This window comes from Onychostoma macrolepis, chromosome 11 (genome assembly GCF_012432095.1).
Source record: "Onychostoma macrolepis isolate SWU-2019 chromosome 11, ASM1243209v1, whole genome shotgun sequence".
NCBI lineage: Eukaryota > Metazoa > Chordata > Actinopteri > Cypriniformes > Cyprinidae > Onychostoma > Onychostoma macrolepis.
In genome coordinates, this window is record NC_081165.1 from 19,351,366 (window position 1) to 19,378,362 (window position 26,997).

The 26,997-nt window shown below is 37.2% G+C and overlaps 2 protein-coding genes across 19 annotated transcripts in view; one reads left to right on the forward strand and one right to left on the reverse strand.

Moving 5' to 3' along the window:
- The window catches only part of ppfia4 (PTPRF interacting protein alpha 4), a 105,791-nt gene extending 86,711 nt beyond the window's left edge, over positions 1-19,080 (reverse strand). For 16 of the 17 annotated variants that reach the window (XR_009273306.1, XR_009273308.1, XR_009273307.1 and 13 more), the window contains exon 1: positions 18,075-19,080. Coding sequence is in view for 14 of the 17 variants with exons in the window: in XM_058790691.1 (XP_058646674.1) it covers positions 18,075-18,323 (249 nt within the window). In the remaining 3 variants the exon portion in view is untranslated. The remainder of the gene's footprint in view (positions 1-18,074) is intronic. The other variant, XM_058790683.1, reaches the window with a different exon arrangement.
- An 870-nt stretch (positions 19,081-19,950) lies between these two features.
- On the forward strand, positions 19,951-24,312 carry tmem183a (transmembrane protein 183A). 2 transcript variants are annotated; one of them, XM_058790720.1, is made up of 8 exons: positions 19,951-20,171; positions 20,272-20,361; positions 20,814-20,978; positions 21,327-21,486; positions 21,672-21,852; positions 21,931-22,011; positions 22,087-22,242; positions 22,965-24,312. In XM_058790720.1, exons 1-8 carry the CDS (start codon positions 20,108-20,110, stop codon positions 23,148-23,150), a joined length of 1,083 nt encoding a protein of 360 aa, XP_058646703.1. In that variant the 5' UTR covers positions 19,951-20,107; the 3' UTR covers positions 23,151-24,312. The 2 variants fall into 2 exon arrangements, with proteins under 2 accessions (XP_058646703.1, XP_058646704.1); XM_058790721.1 differs by lacking the exons at positions 19,951-20,171; positions 20,272-20,361 and adding an exon at positions 20,587-20,731 and having other exon boundaries at positions 22,965-24,311.
- The last annotated feature ends 2,685 nt before the right edge of the window (positions 24,313-26,997 follow it).

A 26,997-nucleotide genomic window follows, 5' to 3' on the forward strand; every position in this document is an offset into this window, starting at 1 on the left:
CTCAGTTGATTTCTTTAGCCCGACTTTAAAGAATTAAATTATTCAACAATTATAATCAAGCATCTTAGGCCACACTCCTATTTCCCATGTTACCATGTAATGGTCCACACGAGTGCAATGCTACATAAACTGAGCAGTTCCTCTAACAGAGCTCATTTCTTACTATACCTTTTGGGCACGCTAAAATTGAGCTGTCTGGCTCAGTGGATGACATATTTAGCATGACAGAGGCAAAATTTACTTGAACCTCCTTGAGATATTTTCCTCTCCATTGATTTTTGAGTCCATCTTGGCACCTTCTTGGCAACGTGCGTGTCTTGATGTCTCGGGGGTTGTTTTCAAGGATATGCCAGAGCTACGCTTATTAGTCGAGGATTTGGAAATGCTTTAAAACACTCGAATATCATTAAGTGAATGTACTACCCACGGCATACGTGAGCAAAACAATGTCTATGACAGTCGAAAAAAGGAGCTCATCTTAATGTAATTAAGTTGGATTATTTTCCCCGTGAAAGTCATGAAGGAAATAAGACAGCGACTAATTGAATATTCAACTGTGGCTGCCTATAATTGTTGTGTCTTCCATGACATGCCACAGTAAACCAGCTCTATGAACGGACAGACTGGTGGGAGATAATACCAACTCGCAAACACACACAAACACAAGCCTGTCGTAGAGAGGGGTTGTTAACGTGCAAGAAAATAACACAGATGCTATCTAGAAAAGAAACTTAACAAGCGATCTGTCTGCCCAACTATTAGGGGAGAGAGGGTTGAAGTGTGCCATCCAAGTTGCATTATATTTTTCTTTTCTTTTTAACTCCATACCAGCTTGTGGCTACATTCACGGTGAAAGCCAGGTTTCATTATTTAAAAAATAAAACTAAATACGAATAATTTTTTCTATAAAACTGGATGACTAAAATGGTTAAAAACGTTTTTTTAAAGTATCAACAGAAAAAAAGGGTTCCTCAAAGGGGTAAAAGTATTACAGTTCAGTAAAATACGCTTGATGAAAAATGGATTTCTCCTGTTAGCAAAAATAGGTATGTAAGTCTTGAGTTGTGTTCAAGACAGATATGAAACAGAGGTTAAAGAAATAATCAAAATGATATTTCAGGATGTCTGCCATCAACTGAAATTAGAAGAGAGTATCTATAAAGTAGGACCATAAAAAAATGGTCCTATGTTATCTCTAAATAAATAAATAAATGAATGAATTAATTATTAAACAAATTCCCAATGCCTATTTTGCATTCCAGTTATTTTGCATTCTTAGACAGATAAAGGTTTAACATTCAAAACATTAAAAAATATTGTCAAATTCTGGAGTATTTATAATCAGGGATGCACTGATCCGATACTCACATCAGGTATCGGCTCCGATATTGCCATTCTTTCCCAAATCGGGTATCAGTCAGACAGGGCTGATCCAAGCCGAGAGGTTCCCATTATAATATTTGATTTGTAAATAAATGTAGTCTATGGTTTTGCATTAACAACTTTATCTTGCTGGAGTATATTGTTGTTTCTAAATCATGTTAATTGCTACCGTATGTCTGTTTGAATAATACACAGGAGTAGAAAAGGCTAATCAATACAAAAAGAAAAAAAAAAGAAAAAGCTCAAATTGTTGCACAGATATAATACACTACATTTTGGGAAAAATGCTTCATTTGATAATAATTTACAGGATTTTATACATTGGTAATTCACCAACATATATAATACTTTTAAATCTTTCTACATTTACTTTCATTTACTAATTTAAAGTGTCATGTAAAAAAACACATGCAAAAAGCAGTTTATGTCATATACAGTATATCTCTCTCATTTAGATGTATATGATGAGCCTTTTCTATACATACGGTCATGTGACAAAAAATTTAAAATAGTGCAAAGTTTGCTAAATTTAGGGGCACTTACACTGACACATCATTCCCCACTATCCCCTACTGCCCTTGACCCACTCTTCACTGATCCAGTTTTAAAATAGATGCCACTATGAGTCACACTTGAGCCCTTAAAAGGATCCAAAGCAACTTCAAATGGTGCATCTTGTGCACGAAATCCTCCTTGTCACCTTGTCTCAGTCCAGTAACAAATGGCAACACTTTCATTGGCTCCTCAATGAAATGAGGCTATCACATCCATGTTTGGTTTAGCCGTGGGGGCGGGTGTGAGGGCTGATGCTATTACTGTAACTGGACTCCAAATTGACTGCCTCAATGACTACATTGAGCGATTAATCACAGTCCTGTCAAACACTGAAATAGTTTTACTATGTGCTCATGCAGCAGCGAACAAACAATGACAGATTCTGCCTTTGAATTGGGTGTTTTGATTACAGTATACAAATTACTGTGCTCTAATTTGTCTAGAAGAAAAAAGAAATTCACGGATTGACTGGTGTCTGAATGACACTGTAGACCACAAGAGGTATTGATAAGCTATTGATGAAGTTACTATTATAAGCAAGTCAATATATACACCTTTAGCTGGCTTTGAAATACGAGTACAACACAGCAGCAGATATCATCCAAAAGGTACAGTGCATTTTCTTGACTTTTTTCTCCAGAGGCCTGGCTCTGATGTGACATGTGGGGTGAATATCCTGAGTAATCATCTGAAATTATAAATAATGCAATAGACAATGTGGAGCTTTGGGCAGATGTGTCTCTCCGCAGAGACATCACAGAGTCAAGGATTTGGAAACTGTGTTTCAGGAGAATTATGCTCTACAATAAGATACGTGAAAGTTTGGAAGAAAATAGAGTTAGAGAAAAAGATGAGAGGGGGAAATGGATCAAATTTATTTCCACAACATTAACTCACAGGGTCTAACATCTGAACAAAGCCATTCCTATCTTAGAAATCACTGAGATTTCGGGACAAGAAGATTAAATCCAGCCTAATGTACGGGCCTGTTTACACTTGGTCACTTCATCTATCTAATTTGTTAAAATGGTTTCATTTACACTTGTCCACATAAATGTGTTTCCGCAAAATGGATATAAATCTGATTTTCAATTCCCGTGCTATATGCAAATTTTACGGAGTTCATGTCAACGAAAGCAACAGATAAGCACAGCATTTTATTCATTACCAGCTAATTTCGAGATCAAAGACACAGGAGAGCAAGCGTCATCAACACTGGAAAGATAAGTTAGTCTTACTACTTTTAATGAAGATGATTATGTGTTAAGCATCTGCGACTTACTTTCAGTTTCATTTTCAGCAGTTTGCATGGTGCAGCAGTTCACCCGCGGCGATGTGTGTTGCATTAGCACTATTACATCTGGCTATAACATGTCATATAGCCTATAACACACACTCACACGTTCACTATTTTAACATTTTGGGAGGATTAAAATTTACATATGTGGTTTCAATAACCAGATGCATTTACACTTGTCCAGTTTTGTCTGGAATTCGCCCCAGACCACCACATGAAGTGGTTTGAGCAATCGCATTTAAATCAGCCCCAAAAGCATTTCGAAGGTTATTTACAAATGTTTTTTTCACAATCGGATGGCTATCCGATCAGAGAAAATGCTTTAAGTGACCAGGTGTAAACAGGCCCTAAAGCAAGTAAATGTGTAAACAATCTGACCATCTGAACTGAGCAAAAAGAGAAGAGACAAAATCAGACAAAATGAGAACAGTACAGAAGAGATGAGAGAAATCAAAGCCAAGAACAGAGAAGAAGAGAAGATAAAGGAGGATAAACAAGAGACAAATAGAGTACAAAATATATAAGAGAAATGAAGACAATAAACACAAAAATTAGATGAAGAGAAGAGAAGAGAAGAGAAGAGAAGAGAAGAGAAGAGAAGAGAAGAGAAGAGAAGAGAAGAGAAGAGAAGAGAAGAGAAGAGAAGAGAAGAGAAGAGAAGAGAAGAGAAGAGAAGAGAAGAGAAGAGAAGAGAAGGAAATGAGTGAAATGAGAAGAACAGATATATTGAGACGAGGTGAGATGAGATATCTGAGGTATCTCTTCCCTAGCAAACAGGAGAGTTTAAAAGCAAGCACAAGATAAAATCCACCTCTGTGAAACGCTCGGTGTACATTTCCTCAATATCCTCATCTGATTTCTCTATCCATCTCTCAGAAACTCTCATACTAAATCAAATAAGCATTAATTATACATCTTATCCTTAAATACCCCACATACAGCTTCCTCACCGTGCGCTAATGCTACCACTATGACTTTTTAAAGAGCGCTGGGCCTCAGAAGGGTTCGGCACTCCATTGATGTTGTTGATCATTGCAGAAGGTTCGAGACGGGCTGTTTTCTGAAAAACTGCAGTCACACTGACAGTTAAGCTCTTGAGGGGAAACGCTTTCTTGTTTTTGGCCTGAGTGACGGACAGCTGAAGTTAATGTACTGCACACAGATCAACAAGCCTGACATGTGCTTCTGTAATATAGAGCTGGACATTTCTACTGACAGATCATACACTGCAAGCTCAGAAGGCAGAGCAACATACAATGACACAGCATATTTCTCTTCTCAAAAGAAAATTGGTTTTAGGTACTACTTTATATTAACGGTGAATGCTGAACAATGAAAGCTTCATGAACGGATTCTCATTGTGTCAGCATTGCGATGGAGTTTTATTGAAGTATTAGTCCCCACAGTTCTGCATTCATTCATGCTTGGAAAAATTTGTATGAAGAAATACACACAATAATTATATGTTTTGCTAAAGCTAAATAAAGCCAAATGGGTGCTTAAAAAGTCACACAAAGTGCTAATTTATTAAAAACCCTCGTTCAGGTGTGACAGTTTCCATGTTGTTGCTAATATTCACCCCATCTGATGGCAAGAAGGAACAAATTGGCATCTCGGTGCGCTAATCGCGCTGAGAGCCTTTGGTGGCAGATGGTTTGGCAAACCTACAGAGGCTAAGACATGGCGTCAAGCTGTGTGAAAGCACTCACAGCGATATTTTCATTAGTGTTCAAGAGTCTTATCTTTAGGTGAACGCACAAAGGAGTGAACTCTGGCCAGGGTTGTGCATGGCACAGCGAGGACATCACAAGGCACCAGCCGTGGGTGTGGCAGTGAGCTACAGTAGAGGCAGAGCGGCACAGAAAACAAAGAACCACCTTAACCTTTCCTATTAAACCTTGGCGACTAACTCCGCCAGCACTGTTTGTGCTATAGACATGAATCATCCCTCAAAACGGGGATGTGAGGAGTACTGTTACTTTGATAAGAAGCTGATCCTAAAATATAAAAAACTAATAGATAGTTTATCATATTTGCAACCTTGTATACTTTGTATTTGTTTTCAACAGCATTTTTTGTAGTATTGAAATTCCTATGAAGAACTATGAAAACTTCAATGGTGCTGACCTCAAACCACTGGGTTGGATGAAGAGAGGGGTGCAGTTACTTTCCTATATGATCAGACTATATATACATACAGTGTTGGGGGTAACGCATTACAAGTAACGCAAGTTACGTAATAATATTACTTTTTTCAAGTAACTAATAAAGTAACGCATTACTTTTTATTTTACTTTTTCAAAAAAGTAACGCCAGTTACTTTTTTCCCATTTATTGACTGACAGTGTGCTGTGTGAACATGATGTTACTGTAGTTCTAGACTAAATGTGATTGTGCATTAATTCATCCCACTCGCAAAAAAACTGATTTAGAATTCATCAAAATGAATTAAAACAGTGAAATGCAAATTCAGAATATGACGCAAACCTGCAATAATTAAATATGTTAAACAACACGAATGTATCTAATCCCATTTTATTAACCAATGCCTTTGCTGCTGACCTTTGATGATCCAGTTCAACCACACTAATAAGCAAAAATGACTTTAGATAAACTAACAATTGTGCTTCATTGGGGGTTTTTTTATTGCTGAAGAGTGTTGAACCTTCTTCTCCTGCGTTCTACTGTACCGACGTGAATTTACTTTTCCTTCAGCCTGAGGTTTATTCATTACACTTTTTGGTGTGAAAGGGCTTTTACATTTGCTATAAATAGAACTTCTTGTATTAAAAACAATCAAGCCCTGCTCATATTTAAAAAGTAACGTAACGCATTACTTTCCATAAAAAGTAACTAAGTAACGTAATTAGTTACTTTTTTAGGGAGTAACGCAATATTGTAATGCATTACTTTTAAAAGCAACTTTCCCCAACACTGTATATATATATATATATATACACATTTAATCTGTGTTAACGTGTAATTTATTCCCGTGATGTGCGTGTGTCATTACTCCAGTCTTCGATGTCACATAATCTTCAGAAATCATTCTGTAAATTATGTCAATTCTACGGTGGCCTTCAGAAAACACATGCAAATAGAAAAAGCACCAGCAAATCAAGAAAACATCTTCTTCAGTTTGACAGCAGGTGGTGCAAATGCTCACAACGCAAACAAATAAAGAAACGCGCTGCAAATGCTCACAACACAACCAAATAAAGAATTTTATTTGCAGCGCATTTCTTTGTTTGGTTGTGTTGTGAGTATTTGCAGTGTGTTTCTTTATTTGGTTGTGTTGTGAGCATTTGCAGCTCGTGTGTTGTCAAATTGATGAAGTTGTTTTCTTAATTTACAGGCGTTTTCTTTCTATTTGCAGTGCGTTTCTTTATTTGGTTGTGTTGTGAGCATTTGCAGCACTCCTGTTGTCAAATTGATGAAGTTGTTTTCTTAATTTGCAGGCGTTTTCTTTCTATTTGCAGTGCATTTCTTTATTTGGTTGTGTTGTGAGCATTTGCAGCACTCCTGTTGTCAAATTGATGAAGTTGTTTTCTTAATTTGCAGGTGTTTTTTCTATTTGCAGCTCTCTGTTGAGCTCTCTCGGCCACCGTACAATTCTGAAAACAGTTGTATATAGCTTAAAATTCTTTGATGCGATTTTTTCTTTCTAGTAAAAAAGTATGAATTTCTTTAGAAAAAGGACCATGTGAATGTATACATATATTATTTTACTTATATTAAATTGTTACTGGCTCATTTTTAACAGTCGTCTTTTTTAAAAAAACTAAGAACACACTATGTTTACAAATCAACATCTCAGTGAGCTAACACTTCCTATTTCCGCACTTTAGCAGTTTTAATCTGTACCAGTTCAAACAGAGCCAATTCTTTTCAAATCAACAGGCTTATTTTCCTAAATGTTTATTCCAGGAACTATCATTCATATTCTGCATTTTTTAGACCTAAAAGATTTGACATCCCTTTCATGGGTTTCCCACCCCCTTGCTTGAAACAAGAGACAGCGATATTAGATTTTTCCAACCAAAAATGGCATATTTTTGAACACTTTTTTTTCTGTCACAATGTCAAAATAGGAAGATATTTTGCCTGTTTATTACCTAACTATGCAAAAGCTGGCATAAAATGAGTCACAAGAAAGTCACAGCATCTTGAAAAATAAAAATAGAGCAAGTCATGCGAGGCTGCACTCCTCACGTTCTCCTCCCTGCTCGCCCATACAGTGCTGGTCTCCTTAAAATATACATAAACACTTTCATTTTTAGCCCGTGACACAAGTCAACATTTTAGCGTGACCTAGAAAAAGCTGTCAAACTGCACTTTTTCCCAACCTCTGTAATTCTCACCTTGTCTCCAACATTTCACAGTTTTTTCCCCTCTGCACACAGTAACTGCCCTCATACTAATCCCTTAAGATACTCAAAACTCTCTCGCTTTCTCTGTGACTCTCTTCCTCTCACTTTGCTACACTCTTTCACTATTTGTCAAGTCACCAAAGCTCTCTTCCTAATCCCCTGCTACAGCATCTGAGCGGAATTACGCTCATATCACGCCTGAAGGAAAACACACCAAAGATTACAGACCGGTTTCACATATAATTCCCTAAGGGTCCGTACATGACAAACTTTGGCATGACAATCATAAACTCAGAGCACCATGACAGTCCCTTGCTGATTTTTATATGGTTGGTTCTACAACCCTAGATCTCATAATCCCCTACAAGAGACCCTCAGCCTCTGCTCTTGGCTGTTAAAATCTTGAAGAAAAAGGTCCTTGAGAAATTGCAAATCAATTTCCCCTCTATTATACCAAGGACTCTTGTTTCTTCTCACAGCTGATGTTAACATAAAGCTATAGATAGCAAAATGACTTTTATACTCAAACATAACAAAGAAATGTCGTCTTGGATTACATATAATAACAGCCCTTGCCTTTCTATCTTTCATTTGGGAAACCTGTCTGTAACAATTATTATTGCATTTGGTGCAGCTATAGTCAACAAATAATACCTTACACATACACTCATAGAAGTAAAGGTTTATTGGCATTGGTTTATTTAAAAGGAATGGCTCACTCTCAAATGAAAATTTGCAGAAAATGTACTCATCTTCAGACCATCCAAGATGTAAATGGTTTGTTTCTTTATCAAAACAGATTTGGAGAAATTTAGCAAATCACTTGCTCACCAGTGGATCCTTTGCAGTGAATGGGTGCCATTAGAATGAGAGTCCAAACAGCTGATGAATACATTAAAATAATCCACAACATGACACCATTCCATCAATTAATGCCTTGTTTCTTACAAACATGCCGCACTTCACAAATCCATCATTAAAAATGTTTAACTTCAAACGAGCCCTCTAGTCATGATATGGCTTTCTCCAGTAAAAAGTCATCTCATCTGAATCAGGAGAAAAAATAAACACAGATCAAGGAAAAAATCAGTCCAAAACAGTTCTAAACAAATATGTTGGTGGATTTTAATTTGAGAGAACAACAGGTAACTTTTAAGAGGCCTTTTTCACTGAAGGATTATCGACTTTTTTGTATTTTGGCCAGAAGCGATGGTTAAAAGTCTTAAATCTTAATTATGGATTTCTTACACGCTTTTGTGTCACTAAAAATCAGTTGATTAATTGGAGTCATTGAATATCAGCCGTTTGGACTCTCATTCTGACGGCACACATTCACTGTAGAGGATCCATTGGTGAGCAAGTGATGTAATGCTAAATTTTTCCAGATCTGTTCCAATAAAGAAACAAACTCATCTACATCTTGGATGGCCTAGCGGTGAGTAAATCTTCAGCAAATTAAACATTTTGGGTGAATTTTTCCTTTAAAATCCATGGAAACTTTCCAATCCACAAAATGGGGTCATCACCATCATCAATATTGTCATCACGCTCTGCATTAACAATACACTCCATTCTTTCTTCTTTTTTAAGAACTGTTAACTGAAAGGTTTTTTGGGGAAGCCAAAATGGTTCTTCTCTGGCATCAATGTGAAAACAAGCCCGTCTCTAACCTTTATTTTTAAGAGTGTAGTTAGACTTGATTAAATCAGCTTGACAAGTTATTTTGTCTAGGAACACAGGAGCATGGTTCTTCTAACTTAATTGCACTTGTCAAGCCGTCTGGGTAAAAGACCTTAATGTGAAAGTGTTGTTAGAGATCATTTGAGAATATTGTCCTTTTCTCCGGCACTTCTGTACAGTCAGCTGTGCACTACAAGCTCGAGTGCACAAATGACTTCAGACATAAGCCGGCCACACGCTTCGGGGGTGCTCCATTTTAATTTAATTACATGCACAAAAAAAAATAATAATAAAATCTGTGTGATTTCGCAGTAGAACAAAAATGTGAAGGGGCGGATCCAAATTTAATTTGCTTTCAATCAGCTGCAATAGAAACCATGAGCCAGCAGACCCAAAGGATTTCCAGTCCTAAATGTGACCTTGGACCACAAAACCAGTCATAAGGGTTTATGCATTTATACATCATCTGAAAGCCAAAAAAAAAAAGCTTTCCATTGATGTATGGTTTGCTATGATAGGACAATATTTGGCCTATAACTATTTGAATATCTGGAATCTGAGGGTGCAACAAAATCAAAATATTGAGAAAATTGCCTTTAAAGTTGTCCAAATGAAGTTCTTAGCAATGCATGTTACTAATCAAAAATTAAGTTTTGATATATTTACAGTAGGAAATTTACAAAATATCTTCATGGAACATGATCTTAACTTAATAAAGAAAAATCAATCATTTTGACCCATACAGTGTATTTCTGGCTATTGTTACTAATATACCCCAGCGACTTAAGACTGGTTTTGTGGTCCAAATGCCTGACATACTATAATGTCAAGGTGGTCCAGGTCCATTTTAAAAAGAAGAACATAACTAAACCATTTCCATCCAAAATACAAACTAAACCATTCCAAAATACAAAAATACATAACAAATGGATTTATGTGCTTGACAGTGCTGTGAAATATCAGTAAACATAAATCAATAAAGATGAAGAGCGTCATTTTGTCCAAACAGAGAAACAGAGTGAAATGTTTGCATGTGTGAGGTTAAATCAACAAATCGCCCGCAGCTGCTGGGGGGGGGGGTCCGGCGGCTCAGAGGTGTCATGCTGGAGATTACGACAGCTGCCAAAAGCCATGTGATGCTGTTTTCACACCTGTGCTGGCACGGTACCAGTCTGCAATGGTGTGAGGATACTTTAATTTAAGAAAACAAAGCCAGTACTGTTTCTTTCTCATATTATAAACAAACATAGACTGAAATTGCCAATTTGATGAAACATAATTATCAGTGTGTGAGAAACAGCAGTGGTATTTTCTGCATCATGTTATCACTATAATATTGGCCCAGCTGCCTAAAATTAAACTGTCTGCTGGATCACACTGTTCTCTGAGGGTAGAGTGTAAATTTTCAGAGACTCTGCAAAACTGAGACATCCTCCAATGAGGCAGTGATGAGAAAATAGCATCTATTGATCAGGTTCATCTATCACTGAGAGCTGGGGAATGCTGAGTCGCTCAATGACGCGAGAGGAAGTGCAGTTGTGTTGTCAGTACAGCTAATGTTCTTCCATGGGTTAACAGGGCAGAAGATGTTCTGGGGTCTCTTATCAAAAAAGTATTAATTTTTGTAAAGATTAAGACACCATACACTCTCAGACAAAAAGGTACAAAATCTTCACTGGGGCGGTACCCATTTAAAAGGTACTAATATCAGGGATGCATCGATCCGATACTTGGTATCGGTATCGGCTCCGATACTGGCATTTTCTGCCGGATTGGGTATTGGCCAAATCCGATATTGTGCGTATACTATTCTGTGTTATTGTTAAGCCCCTCGAAAGCACAAAAACATTATAAAGCACCATAAGTCAAAATCCAAGTGTTCTGAAGCCGTTCCACAGTTTAATGTGAGGTACAGTTGAATATTTAAGTCATTAAATTCAAGTTCACGTAAACTCCTCTCTCCACTGCATCTGTCTGTCATCCTCCATTCAGCATTCAAACTGCTTGTCACATTCGGTTACGACAGTCAAGACAATGAAACTCTTTCCAAGAGTATACTGGAGAGTAGTAACTGAAATTTAAAACTGTTCAAAGAAAAGGCTCAATAAACTATTGCACAGATTTAATAAACTACACATTAATATCTATTTCTCTTATTGGCATATCACTTATCTGCACGCTGTGACTCCGTGTTGCTTCAAGCACATCATTCTGCACATGGGATGCGCATAAGCGCTTTGTGCCGTTCTGTATTGGAGCTTTTCATATTATAATACTTTTGTGCAATGAAAGACTATTTATAATGTTTTTTATAAGAAAGGCTATTAATAATCTAATGTATGAGTCCTTTATCAAATGTTGCTGCCTTCATTACTGTGCTATACATTAAAAAGAAATGTATTTTAATTGTATAGTTTATATACATTTACTTGTTTTCATTCATGTATTTTACAACAATACAAAGAGCAATGTGTAACATTTTAGCAGATTTAGTCCTACACTTATTCGCTTTTATTTGTTCCCCACTAAATAATGTTTTCACTAAATGTTTAGATTTTATAAAATTTTGCGTTCATGATTTTTCTAGAATAACTTTTGCTGCTAAATTATCCACTAACCTAGTTTATGATAGTATTTTTGTCACAGATTTTGATTACATATTTTTTTCATTTGTTATTTTTCATTAAATGAAGTTGAAGTAGATTACATATTAAGTAAAATTAAGTTTAAATTAAAATGAAGTAGATTGTGTTTAACACACAAAAGAGTGACGATCAGATCAACACGTTTTAAAATAAATAAAAATATTTTACGGTATTAAAAACATATAATAGCTAAATTATTAGCTAAAAGTACAGTAAAATTTCAAAAGTTTGGGGTCAGTAAGATTTTTTTAATGTGCTTAAAATAATTTTTATGCATATGCTTGAATTTTCCTGTATCTCTTAAAATTACATTTTTAGCAGCCATTAACAACAATATAGAAGTCTTTTACTTCTGATCAACTTTTATGTTTTTATAACGGTATTATTATTATTATTTTGTTTGTTTCAAAAAAGTAAAAATTACCAAACCTTTGACCGTTAATGCATATTATAATTTATTTTTCAGTCTCAAGTGAAATTAAAAATGTAATATATTTTTTATGAATTTTCATTTGAAAAAAATGGAAATAATGCATTATTTTAACCACATTTTTACTGTATTTTTCTTCTTGCATTAAACATTTTATTGGCTGTTTGTTTAAAAAGCTTGTTCATTAAACCATCAAATGAAACATAAAATTTCATCAAAAAGATGAAAATGGCACTACAGTTATGACAATTTTAATCTAATTTAAAAGGGAAAAGGACTTCAAAAGGCAGTATTCATCAGATACCGAAGCACAAAACAGCAGAAACGCTGAATAGCTGATCTCAACTCTCCCGGGCAGAACTTGACAGAGTATTCTCGTGTTTCAGACACACACTGCTGCAGAATCCACCCCGCCAGAGATCACACACAGCGCTATGGTGATCAAACGGATCCCTTTTGCTTCTTATCATTCATGGACTTCTTGGAATAACTGCTTGGTTTGGTGGACAAATAAAACAACTCCACACTTGACCTCCATTCTACATGAGCAAGCAGATGACTCAGGATTTAACTGCTCAACTCAAGAACCATCTCCACATGCCAGTTCCTCTGAACATCACACAGATAAACAGGGTACAGAGCTCCTCCCTACAGCAGACAGAGACAGTCTGGCATTTCTCCCCGCTCAGTGCATGGCATTCAGCCAGTTCACCAGCCCTCATCTGCACTCCAGTTCTCCCTGAATGGACAAACACGTTTGATTGACAGCACTGCTGAGAAGCCAACATCCCTGATAGGCTATAATTCAAGAGTGAGAAGGAGCGGAGGATGCTAACTCTGCACTGTGGTAAAGCCCATGAGTGCACAGGACAAATATTTCAGTCAGCTGTCCTCGCCAGTTGTCTTTAAGATGACTCTGCAGAATCAAGTCTGTATACTGTTTATGTGTCATCACCATCATCAATATTGTCATCACGCTCTGCATTAACAATACACTCATAAATCGATAACTGTGCAGGTAAATTTCCAGGACCTAACTGAAGGATTAAAAGCGCAGCTTTGTGTTTGCAAACCTACCAGTATTAGCTGCCTGACAGCAATTGCAGACCACCAAAACAGAAGTGATCAACCATGGCAAGGTATAATTAGCTTCATACACTATGAACAAAAAGCATATGTTCTATCAATGAAACAGTCTACTGCACCTACAGCGGTCTATGGAACCACAACACATTGCAAATGGGGAATTATTCACTGAATCCTCAAGAGACTGAATTGACAGAATTTGTATAATTTTCTATGTGACCTGATTCTACAGTCAAGAACCAAATTAAACTACAGCAATAGATTGGTTTGGTTGTTTTAAATAAATAAAAAAGAGAGTGGTAAGAGTTTCTATTGATCTAAAAATTCTAACTACAGATTATTAAGATATACTCTACTCTTCAAAAGTTTGTGGTCAGTTAATCTGTTTTATATTTATAAAAAAAATAAAATAAAAATTCTTATGCTCGCCAAGGCTCCATTTACTGAATAAAAAACAGTAACAACAGCAGTATATGAAATATGATTGCATTTTAAAATAAGTGTTTAAAATAACTGTTTTAAAATTTAATTTATTCCTGTCTTCAGTGTCATGTGATCCTTCAGAAATGATTCTATGCCAATTTGGTGCTCAAAAAAAAAAGTATTATTAATGTTATAAAATTGTTGTGCTGCTTAATATTTTTGTGGAAACCGTAATACATTTATTTATTTATTTAATGCATCCTTGCAGAATAAAATTAACTTATTTTAGACAGGCAGATAGATAGATAGATAGATAGATAGATAGATAGATAGATAGATAGATAGATAGATAGATAGATAGATAGATAGATAGATAGATAGATAGATAGGCAAAATATACAGTTCTGGAGATCTACTGTAGATGATTTCCTACCAAGTGCCTCCAACTAAACTGCAAATATATTTCAAAGAATCGATGCTACTAACCTCTCTAGCTTTTCATCCTCGATAGCATTCACTGCATGCATCATCTCAGTACCTTATAAACATGACTTTGTTTCCAGACTAGAGGTCGACCGATAGTGGATTTTACCGATACCGATAGCTAGGTTGGACCACACTGGCCGATACCGATTAATCAACCGATAGTTTTCAAAATGGATACTGAAAGAAAGCTAGTGCTTTACTATTATTATTATTTTAATTTTTAAAGCACTAACAGTACTGAACCATACTTTGTAAATGAATAAATATATTAACATTATTTACTATATTGAACAAAGTTATTTCATAGTTTGCTAATGTTAAAAGAAGAAACTTTAAAATTTAAAAATCTAGCCTATTAGTAGCTAATAGTGAATGTTGAAATGAACACTCTAACAAGGAACAATACTTCTACAGTTTTCCTTAAAGGGATAGTTCACCCAAAAATGAAAATTCTGTCATAATTTATTCACCCTCAAGTAGTTCCAAACCTGTATGAATTTCTTTGTTCTGCTGAACACAAAGGAAGATATTTTGAAGAAAGTTTGTAACCAGGCTGTTCTGGGGCACCATTGACTTGCATAGTAGGAAAAAAATTACTATGGAAGTCGATGGTGCCCCAGAACTGCTCTGTTTCCCACATTCTTCAGAATATCTTCCTTTGTGTTCAGCAGAACAAAGACATTCATACAGGTTTGGAACTACTTGAGGGTGAGTAAATTATGACAGAATTTTCATTTTTGGGTGAACTATCCCTTTAATGCTACGAATGGACTCTTATTGTTAAGTATTACCATTTAATTTCAACAGTGATGCTTAAAGATAGCCATTTTTAAATATCTACACAAGGCCATAGCATTAAAATTATATACATATGGATATTGTATGTATACTCACACACTTTATTTGCTTCTATTTTTTAACACTTGATGATTATGTAATCAAAAAAAAAAAAAAAAGAAAAGTTTCACACACCGGGCAAAAGTGCAGCACTGTGTCTAGGAGAACTCCGAGATATCTCACGCACACACACACACACACACACAACCAGACACTTTGCGTTCAAATCAAGTGGCGGTCTAAAACAATTTATTTAATCACCAAACGGATATAAGTTTGCTTCAAGAATGAACAATGTGGCATAAATGAGTTTGAAGTTTGGTGTTTAAAAAAACAGAGCAAGCGGAAAGAGAGCGCGATCTATTAAAGCTCTCTATATGAAGCATACAGACTTTGTTAGAGCCACAGAAAGACAAATGTTTTGCTGAAAAATGCACAATACATAATTTATAGCCAAGGGTGAAGTCATCATGTACATTCACAACGATTCGGGACAAATATAATGTAATTTAATAGAAAACTATGTGAATGGTGGTCTGTTCCGCGGCAGGATTTTCTGTCGGCTGTATTTAAATGCGAGTCTGGAGTTTCCCGCTCTGTGCAGCGAGCAGTGTCACGTGTCAAAATAAACAACACCTGCTGTCAGTGATTTCCGCCTCTAGAGGCCGCTCTCGTACTGTATAATGCCAGCGGACCCTTCTCAGCCACTCCAGCAATGGTTGCAAACTGGAAAACTATCGGCATGGATTTTTGCCGATAACCAATAGTTGCGGCAATCAACTATCGGTGCCGATGAATCGGCGAAACCGATGAATCGGTCGACCTCTATTCCAGACACAGACAAACAGACAGACAAAAAAAAAAAAAAACTGCATGACCTTACTCCCAGAAATTGCATCAAGACAGCCAATAAGATTTGAGCTTGCCAGGTCAAGGAAGTGCTACCAGTCTGATGTCTGGGGTTCTGTGTCAACTGAGGATAAGACTATACAGGCAATAAGTTAAATCAGGGGTTTTTAAATGTAAACGTTGGCTGTAAACTAGATTAATTGGCCTCTTAGCAACAGTCTCACATGCTTTAGAGCATCAGATGAAAGGAGGCATTTTGCTTTGAACAGTCCTAGACATGCAAGCAGCAAGAGAGGAAGTCCAATTTTACTCTAGAGACAGAACAGTGAGGCATCTCCTAACTAAAAAGCTAGTCCAGGTTTCGATTACCAGGGTTCAGTCACCTCCTTTTAAAAGTAGTTTGCAGGTAACAGAGTCTTAAAATTCTCCCACAGGCAGAGAGTTCTTGAAGATTCATATTATCCCATCTATTAACTGTCTGGATGAGCTGGGTGACGTAAACTGAGGAGTAAGCTGCTTTTGCATCACTTGTGTGGAAGATAAGACAGGGGGAACGATGAGGGCAGGATACTCAGATAAATCGACAAATATCGCTTGTGTCCTTGGCGAATTACCAAAAAGAGCAACATGATACAGAAGAAGAGACACCAGAACCCTCTACGGTCATTGCTATATTTTTTGAACCAAAGCTTAACCCACTCATTGTGCATACAGTGCATACATCTCACTAGGAAAAAAAGTAAATCATTTTGATATGCATTTTTCAAAAATGTAAGGCTTGTAATGTAATGTAACCACCCTGTTGCCATTATTTGACTGGGATGCAAGCACAATTACCACCACTGACGTTTCTGGGACACAGGAAATTCCAGTAAATGATGAACCTTTGTGAAAACAAGCGTTTACCTGGCACCAGCAGTACCACAACACATCCCCTATAATTGAGTAGGTCTTAGAAACTACTAAACCCAAAATAAATAATAGATCAGCTTTGGCTCTTTTGCCGAAACAACTAATCCGGGAACATTTCTGCTGAGGACAATTGGTTTATATAACTACACATTTGCTAAACATTTCCTCCACATAATACCATATTAATGGTTACTTAAGTCAGAAACAATGAGGAAACCTTTAAGCCTTCTGCAAGCCAACCAGCCCACAGCAAATTAGCTTTTCAAGTTGACCCACAAATTGACAACATGACTGAACATTTTACAGAGTGCAAGTCAGGTTCTGGAAGTAAAAATCCATTCATTTTATGGGATTTGATTTTGAACAATAACTTATAAACCATTGAAGACAAGACCAACCAAGAGCTACGAGGTTGTAATTCAAAGGTGTATCTATTACATCAATCAGCCTGCATTATTTCAAATCATTTTTTTTAATAGTAATGCTCGACAGCAAAAAACCCAGTAGCCCCTCACTGCAGAATACAAGATCCGAGGGTGTGGTTGGATCCACATCTAGGGGGTGGAGATGGGTGGGCTTAGGGATCAGGGTGTGGAGACGTGTAGGTTTAGGTACATGTAAGGTGGGAGGAGCTGGATCTGGATCCAACCTCGCCGCCTGGATCTTGTGTTCTACAGTGAGGACCATCTCGAAAAACTATTTTAAAACTAATTTTTCCAGATACTAATACTTCCATATAATACATCTAGAACCAAGGCCGCTGAAAAAGCAGATCTGCACCGCTGCACATATTGTGTCGCAAAACAAAAATCCTTCCATCCTTCTGCCCTAATTTCCTGTTTTACCAGGAAATACATTAACATAAAGATAGACATAAAGGAAGAAAACACTTCTCAAGACACAGTCACTACAGTTATTGTCACTTTGGGAACTTAATCTACTGTCAAACTTGAGCTAGCTGTTATTAAAATGGACATTCAATTAGTTTCTAGCGCTGTTTGAAGTTCTAATGTTTTTTTTTTTAAGATTTTACAGGAAAAACGATATTCGCAAACTGTGATTACCACAGGCTAAGTCATGACGCAACTTCCCGTGTACCTGTGTCAGGTATGCGAGTTTACCTGCGGTAGCGCGGAGTTGAGCTGTCTCTGAAGCACATCTCTCTCGTGAAGCACATCCTGGAGTTTGGTCTGCGACTGGATGAGGGTCTCCTGTGTCTCCCGTAAAGACTCCAGCAGCTTATCTCTCTCATCCAACATATTCACCATCAGCTGTTCAAAATTAGACTCGGCATCCGTGCCGTTCTGAGAGCCTCTCTGGGAACTCACCGAGTCCCCCTCATTTATGGTTGGCATCACTTCACACATCATATTGCTCGGTGTTCTATGAAGTCTAAGTCAAATTAGAAATTGCTTTTGAATTTTTTTTAAATTCAGGTTTGAAGTGCACTATTAATATTTAATGCCATTTATATGCGCATTAAACATGTCCATGCATTTTAAAATGCATATGCATCCTCTAATTTCACTAACTGCATCTCTGTCTAGATTCTTCACACACCTTGACCTCTCTGGTCCATGACTGTCGGCCTTTTCCGCTCTGACATTATCCACCTAGTTTGACTTGGAACTCAATGCATTTCGCTGGACGCTCATTACAGCGCTCGCCAAACGCATATTCCGATTTCAGTTGATTGAACCTCGGCTCCCTTCGCTTTAACATCCACCAGTTGCCATTAACCTTTCAGAAAACGGTGAAATTCGCGTCTGCCGCATCCTCCAGATCCCTCTGCCACCACCACCATCATCATCATCATCATCATCTCCTTGCACGGCGAGCCGAGCGAAGCGCTCCTCCCTCTACGAGCTCATTCCCGCTTGCAACACAGCGATTCCGCTATCTCCACAAACATTCGCGCATGTTTTAAAATATGAATGCACCGACGCTTTGGTGGACGTGAAGGTTAACTTAAACGTCTCCCACGTCGTCGGCGAAAAGCATATCCACCCGGCGTGGCTCTGTAAAGCTCTTCAAACAGCGTAAAATCAGAGTTCCTCACATCAGCACCACGCGACTACATGACTGTCATGCACGAGACGCCAGTGTGAGAAATGGTGTCACGCGCGGCGCCCTCTGGCGGCAGGCAGGTTCATAGAAAACACGGACCTATCATGAAGTGCGTATATACATATTTTATGAAAACTCCCCAAAAACGAAATTTATCTCATTATTAGGAAATCTCATGAACTTTTGCAGAAAATCTCATATTTCTGACCCCTCGGTTAAAATCTCGCGTTCCGGGGCCTTGGAACCGGGGCCTATGTATACTTTTTAATGAAAACCCCACAAAAAAACAAACAAACAAACAAAAATATATATATATATTATTCTTAATTGTTATACAATTTTCAGTATTGTTTTACTTACTTTAATAAAAATTATAAAACACATTTAGTCACATTTGCTTTTACATAGATGAAAATTCTCTAATATTTTCATGACTAGATGAAATAAATGAGATAAAAAGAAGAGAAAATAAATAAAACAAATATTTTCTTGAATAAAAATGTTTCCCAATCTTTCTGATTTCTAATGTAACACGAACAGTTTTTACTTTTGATCAAATGTGCTTATACCTTATGAAGAAATGTATCTGATGAATTTCATAAGAATCTAAAAGGGTTCCATTCCAACTCCATGCAAAAATGACTTTTCTCGAGGTTTAGGAGTCTTTTCGTTGTTCAAAGAGATTTTCTATTTATTTGCACAATTTATGGTACTTCAAGACACTTTAAACGTTAAAAAAGAAACAGCTGAGATGACGTCATGATTTGTCGTAACCATTTTCTCTCTCTCTCTTTCTCTCTCTCTCTCTCTCTCTGAAGCTTGAGGTTATGAATATACACCGTCTGATTGGACAATTCTTCTCACATATGATTTCTGCGTCCAATTAGCGTCCAGTCTGTTGAGTCGTACGCTTTCCGAGATCTCGCGAGAATGTACGCGACCTTGAGTGTCAGTTCCATGATGGCTGAAGATCCCGGAGGAGCTTTCTTTAATTTCACCCTCATTTTTATCGTTTTTTCGTTACCTCTGCTGGAAAGATGGCAGGGCACACAGCCTCGATAAACGGCCATAGACCCCCGCTGTCGTCATGCCCAAGAAAGGGAACCGAAAACGGCTGAAATTTAGAGCCGAGGATGTTTGCTCAGAGTCAGGTAACAAACAGTGAGGCGGGCTGATGTTATGATGTGTGTTACAAATAATAGCCAAAGTCCACTCTATTGATTTCTTGTGTTCCTTCATATTTTCTTACAGTAACTGTGGCTGACTATGCCAACGCCGATCCCGCCATCGTAAAGTCGGGAAGAGTTAAAAAGGCTGTTGTTAATGCAATTGAAAAAGAAGGTAAAATCAGAAATATCATGTATGAAAGCTAATTACCGTCCTATAATAACGAGAGAAAAAAATATTGTGGTGAATAATAATTATAACATAAAAAGTCATAACTATAGCATATTATGAGTTAAAAAGCCTTTTTGACATAAGTGTAACTTTTCATGTCAAATTATATGAAGTCCTGAATTAGACTGCTGATGTTCACCCCTGCTTCTGTAGCTCCTCAGTTTAGTTCAGCTCTCAACCTCTTGCTTGTACTTTACAATGACCCCAAATGCTTTTAATTAGCTGATTCAGGTGTGTTTGATTTAAACACAAATCTCCATAAGCAGGCCTGAACAGCCCTTGGTTCAGTCTATTTAGAGGATGATTTTAACCAGTATGTTGAGAATAAGTTCCGTTTAAGACATTTGACACTTAAAAAAATAAATAAAAATAACCTGATCTTTATTCTGTTTCAGTGAAATTACTCTGTGGACTTGAGGCATCCCAGGGTCCTGTGCAGGAAGTGCTCTCCTCTGCAGCTGGTGTGAGTAACGCAGCCCGTGAGAGCAGTGATGAACTGGACTCAGAGGAAGGGGATGAAATCAAAGGGTCCCGCAAAAAGAAAAACAAAAGACGCAAAGGTAACTGCAGAGCATTTGGCCCAGTAAGTTCTCGAATACAGGATTTCCCAAACTGGGGTTCATGAGAGAAATGAAAAAAAATTCAATTAAAATACAAACAAAACATTTTCTTAAAATAAACCTATTTTATTTGTTTACTGGCATGCCATTTGCCCATTTACCAATATCAGTGAATATGAAAAGGTGTTAAATTGAAGCATTAACTTGATCCCAATGGGTCCTTTAAGTAAATATTTTAGGTCAAAGGGATTTGGCTGACTAAAACGTTTGAGAATCTCTCTTCTGATGTGTTCCGATATTATTATTTTTCTTGAGATTTTGAGTAACTCTTGTCATTATGAATGCCAGAAAACAGTGAGAGCATAGATGGAGAGGAGTATCCCGTTGATATTTGGCTTCTGCTTGCTGCATACATTCGGCCAGAAGACGTCTGCAGATTCTCCTTGATCTGCAGGAATGCTTGGACTGCCACGTGCACAGCTGCATTTTGGACACGACTCTACAAAAGGTAGGTAGCCAAAACGTGGTTTTAAAAAATGTCTTGTGGAGCTTTTTATAACATTGGGCACTGTTGCACTCCACTGGACATCCCTGTGTTAAATAAGGGTATTTATGCATGGCAGTATTCCTCTTGATTTTTCTTTTTTTGTTTATTTTGTATTAGCATTCTGTTTTTTTTTTAATTTTCCCCAGGCACTATAATCTTGATGCAGACCTCCCCGATCGCCTTCAACCTGATTCTATTGCAAAGATGCGTTGTCTTCGTGCGCGTGTTATTCGCTCGCTTTTTCACTTATATGAGCCCTATAGCTTGCGGGTGTCCAAAAGCCCTCCTCTCCCTGAATCTACACCTACCACACTCCTCAATTCCAAGGTTTGTAGATGTATTCTCTTATTTAAATATGTTTAACGTGATGATTTTTTTGTGTTGATGCCTTTCTTGTTCCCACAGTGTTTGTTGTTTTGGGTCAACAAAGTGTCTGGAAGTAGGTCAGAGCCGATGTGGGAGTTCAACTTCAAGTTTGTGAAACTGGTATGTTCACTACATTGTCATAAAAGTAGAATATGAGATTTAATTGTTTTAATTCTGTCGGGTTTTCTTTTTCAGCCAACCAAGGGGAAAAATGGATGTGGTTTGAGTCTTCAGCTGCCCAAGCAGTATAAAGATGTTCACACTAATCCAGACTCGGACTGTTATCTGCTGCGGGTCACTACCCTCAATTTCATTTTCACTTCTGTTGTGATGGGCATGACTTTAACTTTGGTGAGTGATGAGAGAATCAGTTTCACTTTTATATTGTTGAATAACAGGAGGAGAACGTGTAATCCTGTTGCTGGATTTCTAATCATCAGGTCTTTCAAACTGGAATACACTACTTGACTTTTGCCCCAATTTTTGCCCTGATTTTCAGAGCTGGAAGAGTAGTTGCCAAAAATTAGAGTCTGCAGATTTCTAATAATCTGAGATTTCACAAATCACATTGTATAATGGGCATAGGTTCGCCATCTCATTTATTTGTTTAATCTTCAGTTTTTGATTCCAGTTGAAGGATTTCAAGTAAGTTTGATATTGAACTGATTTTTTGAGTTTTTTCAGAACAACTTTAAAGTCTGACAGAATGCTATGTTGTTTGGTGTATGCCACCCAGTTTTTCCTCTGTAACGGTTTACAAAGTGTGCAAATATGATGCCTAGTGTTTGAAAATATGTTCAGATTTCAAAAGTTGTGTAGTGTATTTCAGATTTCTTTTTTTTTTTTTTTTTTTGCTGGCTGTCACTTGAAATTTGTAGTGCTAAATCTGTTGCCTCAGAAACTTCAGCATTGTGTTCTTTTTAGAAAGTGGAAGTCATCTGATAATGATGCCTAGTGGTCTAGACCAAGCTGAAGTTTCCACATTTCTTTTTGTTGAAGGTTTTACTTGGTGAAAATTGCAAGTCATGTTGATTTCATAAATAACAATGAATCATTTGCTCCTTGTCTTTCAGTTCACCATTAATGTGAGCACAGACATGAGGCACCACCGAGTGCGCTTGGATTTCCAGGATTCACCACTCATTCGAGGGAAGAAGCTTAGGGGTGAACAAGGGGTGCAGGTAGTGCTGGACCCTGTCCACAGCGTGCGCCTCATGGACTGGTGGCACCCTCAGTACCCCACATCCTCATATAATTAGATTGAACTCCAATCTTCTCAGTTACAAAAACATTGCAGGAGACAATTCGGGCCTGTTTCAACCAACCCTAAAGTCCTGGCTTGGCAGTCTTTTTTTTTGTGCTGAATTTTACTCGTTGCACTAAGTGTGCTGCTTTATATAGTGTGCTGATCTGCTGATCCAAACTCAAGGTGTCATGACAATGTATGTGGCAATTGACTTTAATAGTCTGGGTACCTGCCATATTTATGTCATGATGCCGTTGTTCACCCTTCACCTATTTTTTTTTTTTCTTCTTTTTTCCCTCTTTTCCTGAATGATCAAATTGCTAATTCACAACAATGTGACCCTCTGAACAGATTCTGCTTGCCACCCTCAGTTTTTATAACAAAAATCTTTTCGAATTAAGTATGGCATCTACCCCAGGACATGTTATACTTTTTTTTACCCCTTGAGTATGGTTTAGAAAAATCAGCATTGAGTTTAACACTTGCGTAGTAGGGTTTGCATGACTCTAATCTTGAATCATATGTTAATAGTCAGTTGTTGATTTTATTTTTATTTTTTTCTTCAATAGCATTTCCAAGATTCACCTTAACTGTAGATTTCTTATTCTGTCTCTCTGCAAATGTATAAATTGGTAAACTGGATGACCATTCAATCTAAAGAAAAAAATCTCAGTTTTAAAAAACAAATGATCTATTAAGGCTGGTCAGCTCTAGAGAGGTGTAATGTAACCCATTTTGAATACCTTTTAGCTTGGTGTTAGGTTTAGGGACAAAAGCTAAGATTTTATGTATTCGGTGCTTTCTGTGGAGGCCATTCTGAGTTCAGCTTTGCTACTGTGCATGTTTGCCTATTTAAATTGACCTAAATTGTCTAATTGACCGCATTGGCAAGGGAGTTTCTAGATGTTTTAGATATTAAAGTGTCTTTGGTTAAGAGAATGTTATTGTTTGTGATCATGAGAAGTTAAATCTATAGATAAAATCCAAAGTCAACATTTATTTCCTTAATATATAATCAAATCCAGAAGTTGGGCTTTTGTGAAGTAAATTCTATGCTTCTTTTTAATTTGAAGCTTGCGTTTTGTTTCAGACTGGAAAAGGAAGGCACTTATGTTTCACTATATTAAAAAATACACGCCATAATCAGTGTGTGGTGAGTTTTTTTTTTTTTTTTTTGTGGTTCCCAAGAAACTGTTTTTTTCCCCCATAGTTTTTGTATGGGAAAGAATAGGATCAATACTGACACCCTGTGGGCAAATCTGAAACAACAACTGAACCCAACCACTGAAAATCTGAAAATGCAATTGACTTTATTTTATTTTTTAAATTCAGGTCATGCAGATTGTCTTTGGTTGTAATGCCACTGAACGTATTTATTAAAAATACACATAATTATATACTTATTGGAATGAAGAACAGCAGTGCATAAAAGGAATGCTTAACCACTGAATACTGTGACTGACCAATCAAGAGATCTGTGCAATTATTGAGATAATATGTGACCATGGACCAAAAACCCAGTCTTAAGTCGAACTATACATTGTGTGGGTCAAAATTATTGATTTTTCTTTTATGCAAAAAATAATTCGGTTATTAAGTAAAGATAATGTTCTATGAAGATATTTTGTAAATTTCCTGCTGTAAATGTTGGTTAGTAATATGCATTGCTAAGGACTTCGTTTGGGCAACTTTAAAGGCGATTTTCTCAATATTTAGATTTTTTTGCTCCGTCAGATTCCAGATTTTCAAATGATCAATCTTATTTAGTCAGCTTTCAGATGATGTATGCATCTCAATTTTTTTTTTTTTTAATTGACCCTTATAACTGATATTGTGGTTTTAAATCATTAAATTGTGGTACTTTTACTTGAGTAGAATAAAACTAAAGTATTCAACTTCGCTACATTTATAAAAATAGTAAGGCGACGATGGAGAAACAGAGCCAGCGGGCATTTGACGGGCACTTTTCAAACTTCTGGGGTGGAGCCCTGCACTTCAGCCAATAAAAGACAGGTCTGACTGGGGTAAAAAAAAAAAAAAAACAAGCAAAACATCCAGTTCAGCTGGGGGGCGGGGCATTCAAACCGAGCTTAAACGCTTCAGTGTTTTAGTGAATGTGAGCTATATGCTCTGACTTTAAGGCTGCAGTCCTTAACTTTTTTTTTTTTTTCTGGTTAAAAATGATCCGAAATCAATATTTGAGCAAGTACATAACCAGCCAGTGTTCAAAACTATCGCCTTACTTTAGCCCGATTCAGGACGGTTAGCTTATAATAATGTTTTCTAATTTGAGTGGTATGGGTAGGGTTTCGCAGGAAATTCGAGCATGGCACTGCGTCATTACTTCACGTCTGTAAACAAAGAAGTTGTCCTGGCTACTAGGCTATCGCATCTGAGGATCCTGCAGGTGACGGATCGTTTATAGCAGGGGTGCCCAAACTCAGTCGAGGGCCACTGTCCTGCAGAGTTTAGCTCCAACTTGCCGGGAAGTTTCTAGTATGCCTAGTAAGAGCTTGATTAGCTGGTTCAGGTGTGTCTAATTGGGGTTGGAGCTAAACTCTGCAGGACACCGGCCCTCCAGGACCGAGTTTGGGCACCCCTGGTTTATAGCCTTTTCTCACAGCAGGATTGTAATTCAGAAAAAGGATTATGTGAAACATTATTATGAAACATGTGAATGAAATTAAATTATATTCCAGTTTTAAATGTGCTTCTGATTACAGATAGCCTGAGATTACACAAGATTTGTATTTTAAAGAAAACCAGTTCAAAGGGAGCATAGTTTGCTTTTTGGGTTAAAATATGAATTTGAATGGTATGACAATTAGATATTAGACTGTACATATATTGAAGCCTACACGCTAATACACACTATAGCCTACTCATAGTCAGGCAATGCTGATGTTGTTAACATTAATAATTTGAGAATAAAGTATAACAATAATAATACTTTGCACGGTTTGATGTGATGTGAGCTAACCGACCTTTAGATTAATTCACCATTAGTAGCGCGATTGATTGAAATGCTTTTTTCCTTGTAACTTGTTCAGATGGCAATATATGGTGAAAATTCTTAGTTGGGTCATATATTCCAAGACATAGGCTAGAATCTGTGATTTCGAAGTACAGTGAACATCCACACCGGTGCGGTGACTGACAGCAACACATTCACCTCAGAACATTAGATTCATCCGCGCTGGACCCGTGCCAGAGTACAGCCCACACAAGCAAGATGATTCTGCGAGAAACTGCAATTCCAGGTTTTCAAACAGAGATGGCGACAAAGAGGCTAAACTTACGGACTGCAGCTTTAAATCCTCATTTTGTCAGCTCCTGAAATGGGTCATACCGTCGATATTACCAGAGCACACAGCAGTATAAGTAAATAGAAACTTGGTTGATAGAAGGACAGTTATTGCACGGATGGAGCAATATGTAAGTGTCTAAAATTCATGCACACAGTTCAGCTGAATGGTAAAACAAAGCACTAAGCCCCAAGAAGCCTACAACCCCCTTAGCTGTTATAAATTCATTGTAAACCACGGCTTCATGGGGCTTATTGCTTTTATAAAACGGTTATTCCACATATGTAGTAAGGTTTCACAAACTAAAACAGAGCAAATAAAGTGTAATGATATTAATAAAAACATTATTCTTCCGCCAAACAATGTAGTTCCTCTGAAACGGTTGTGGTTCCAACAAAGTGGTTGCTGAGCAACACACAAGGCTCAACCAATCAGAATCAAGGACCGGAACTATCCGTTTTATAAATCGCCCTTTTTAACAGTGCAGTTAAACTAAATGTACGAAGCTAAAATAACCTCAACATTAACATCAACATTGAAATATGAGCGCATGCA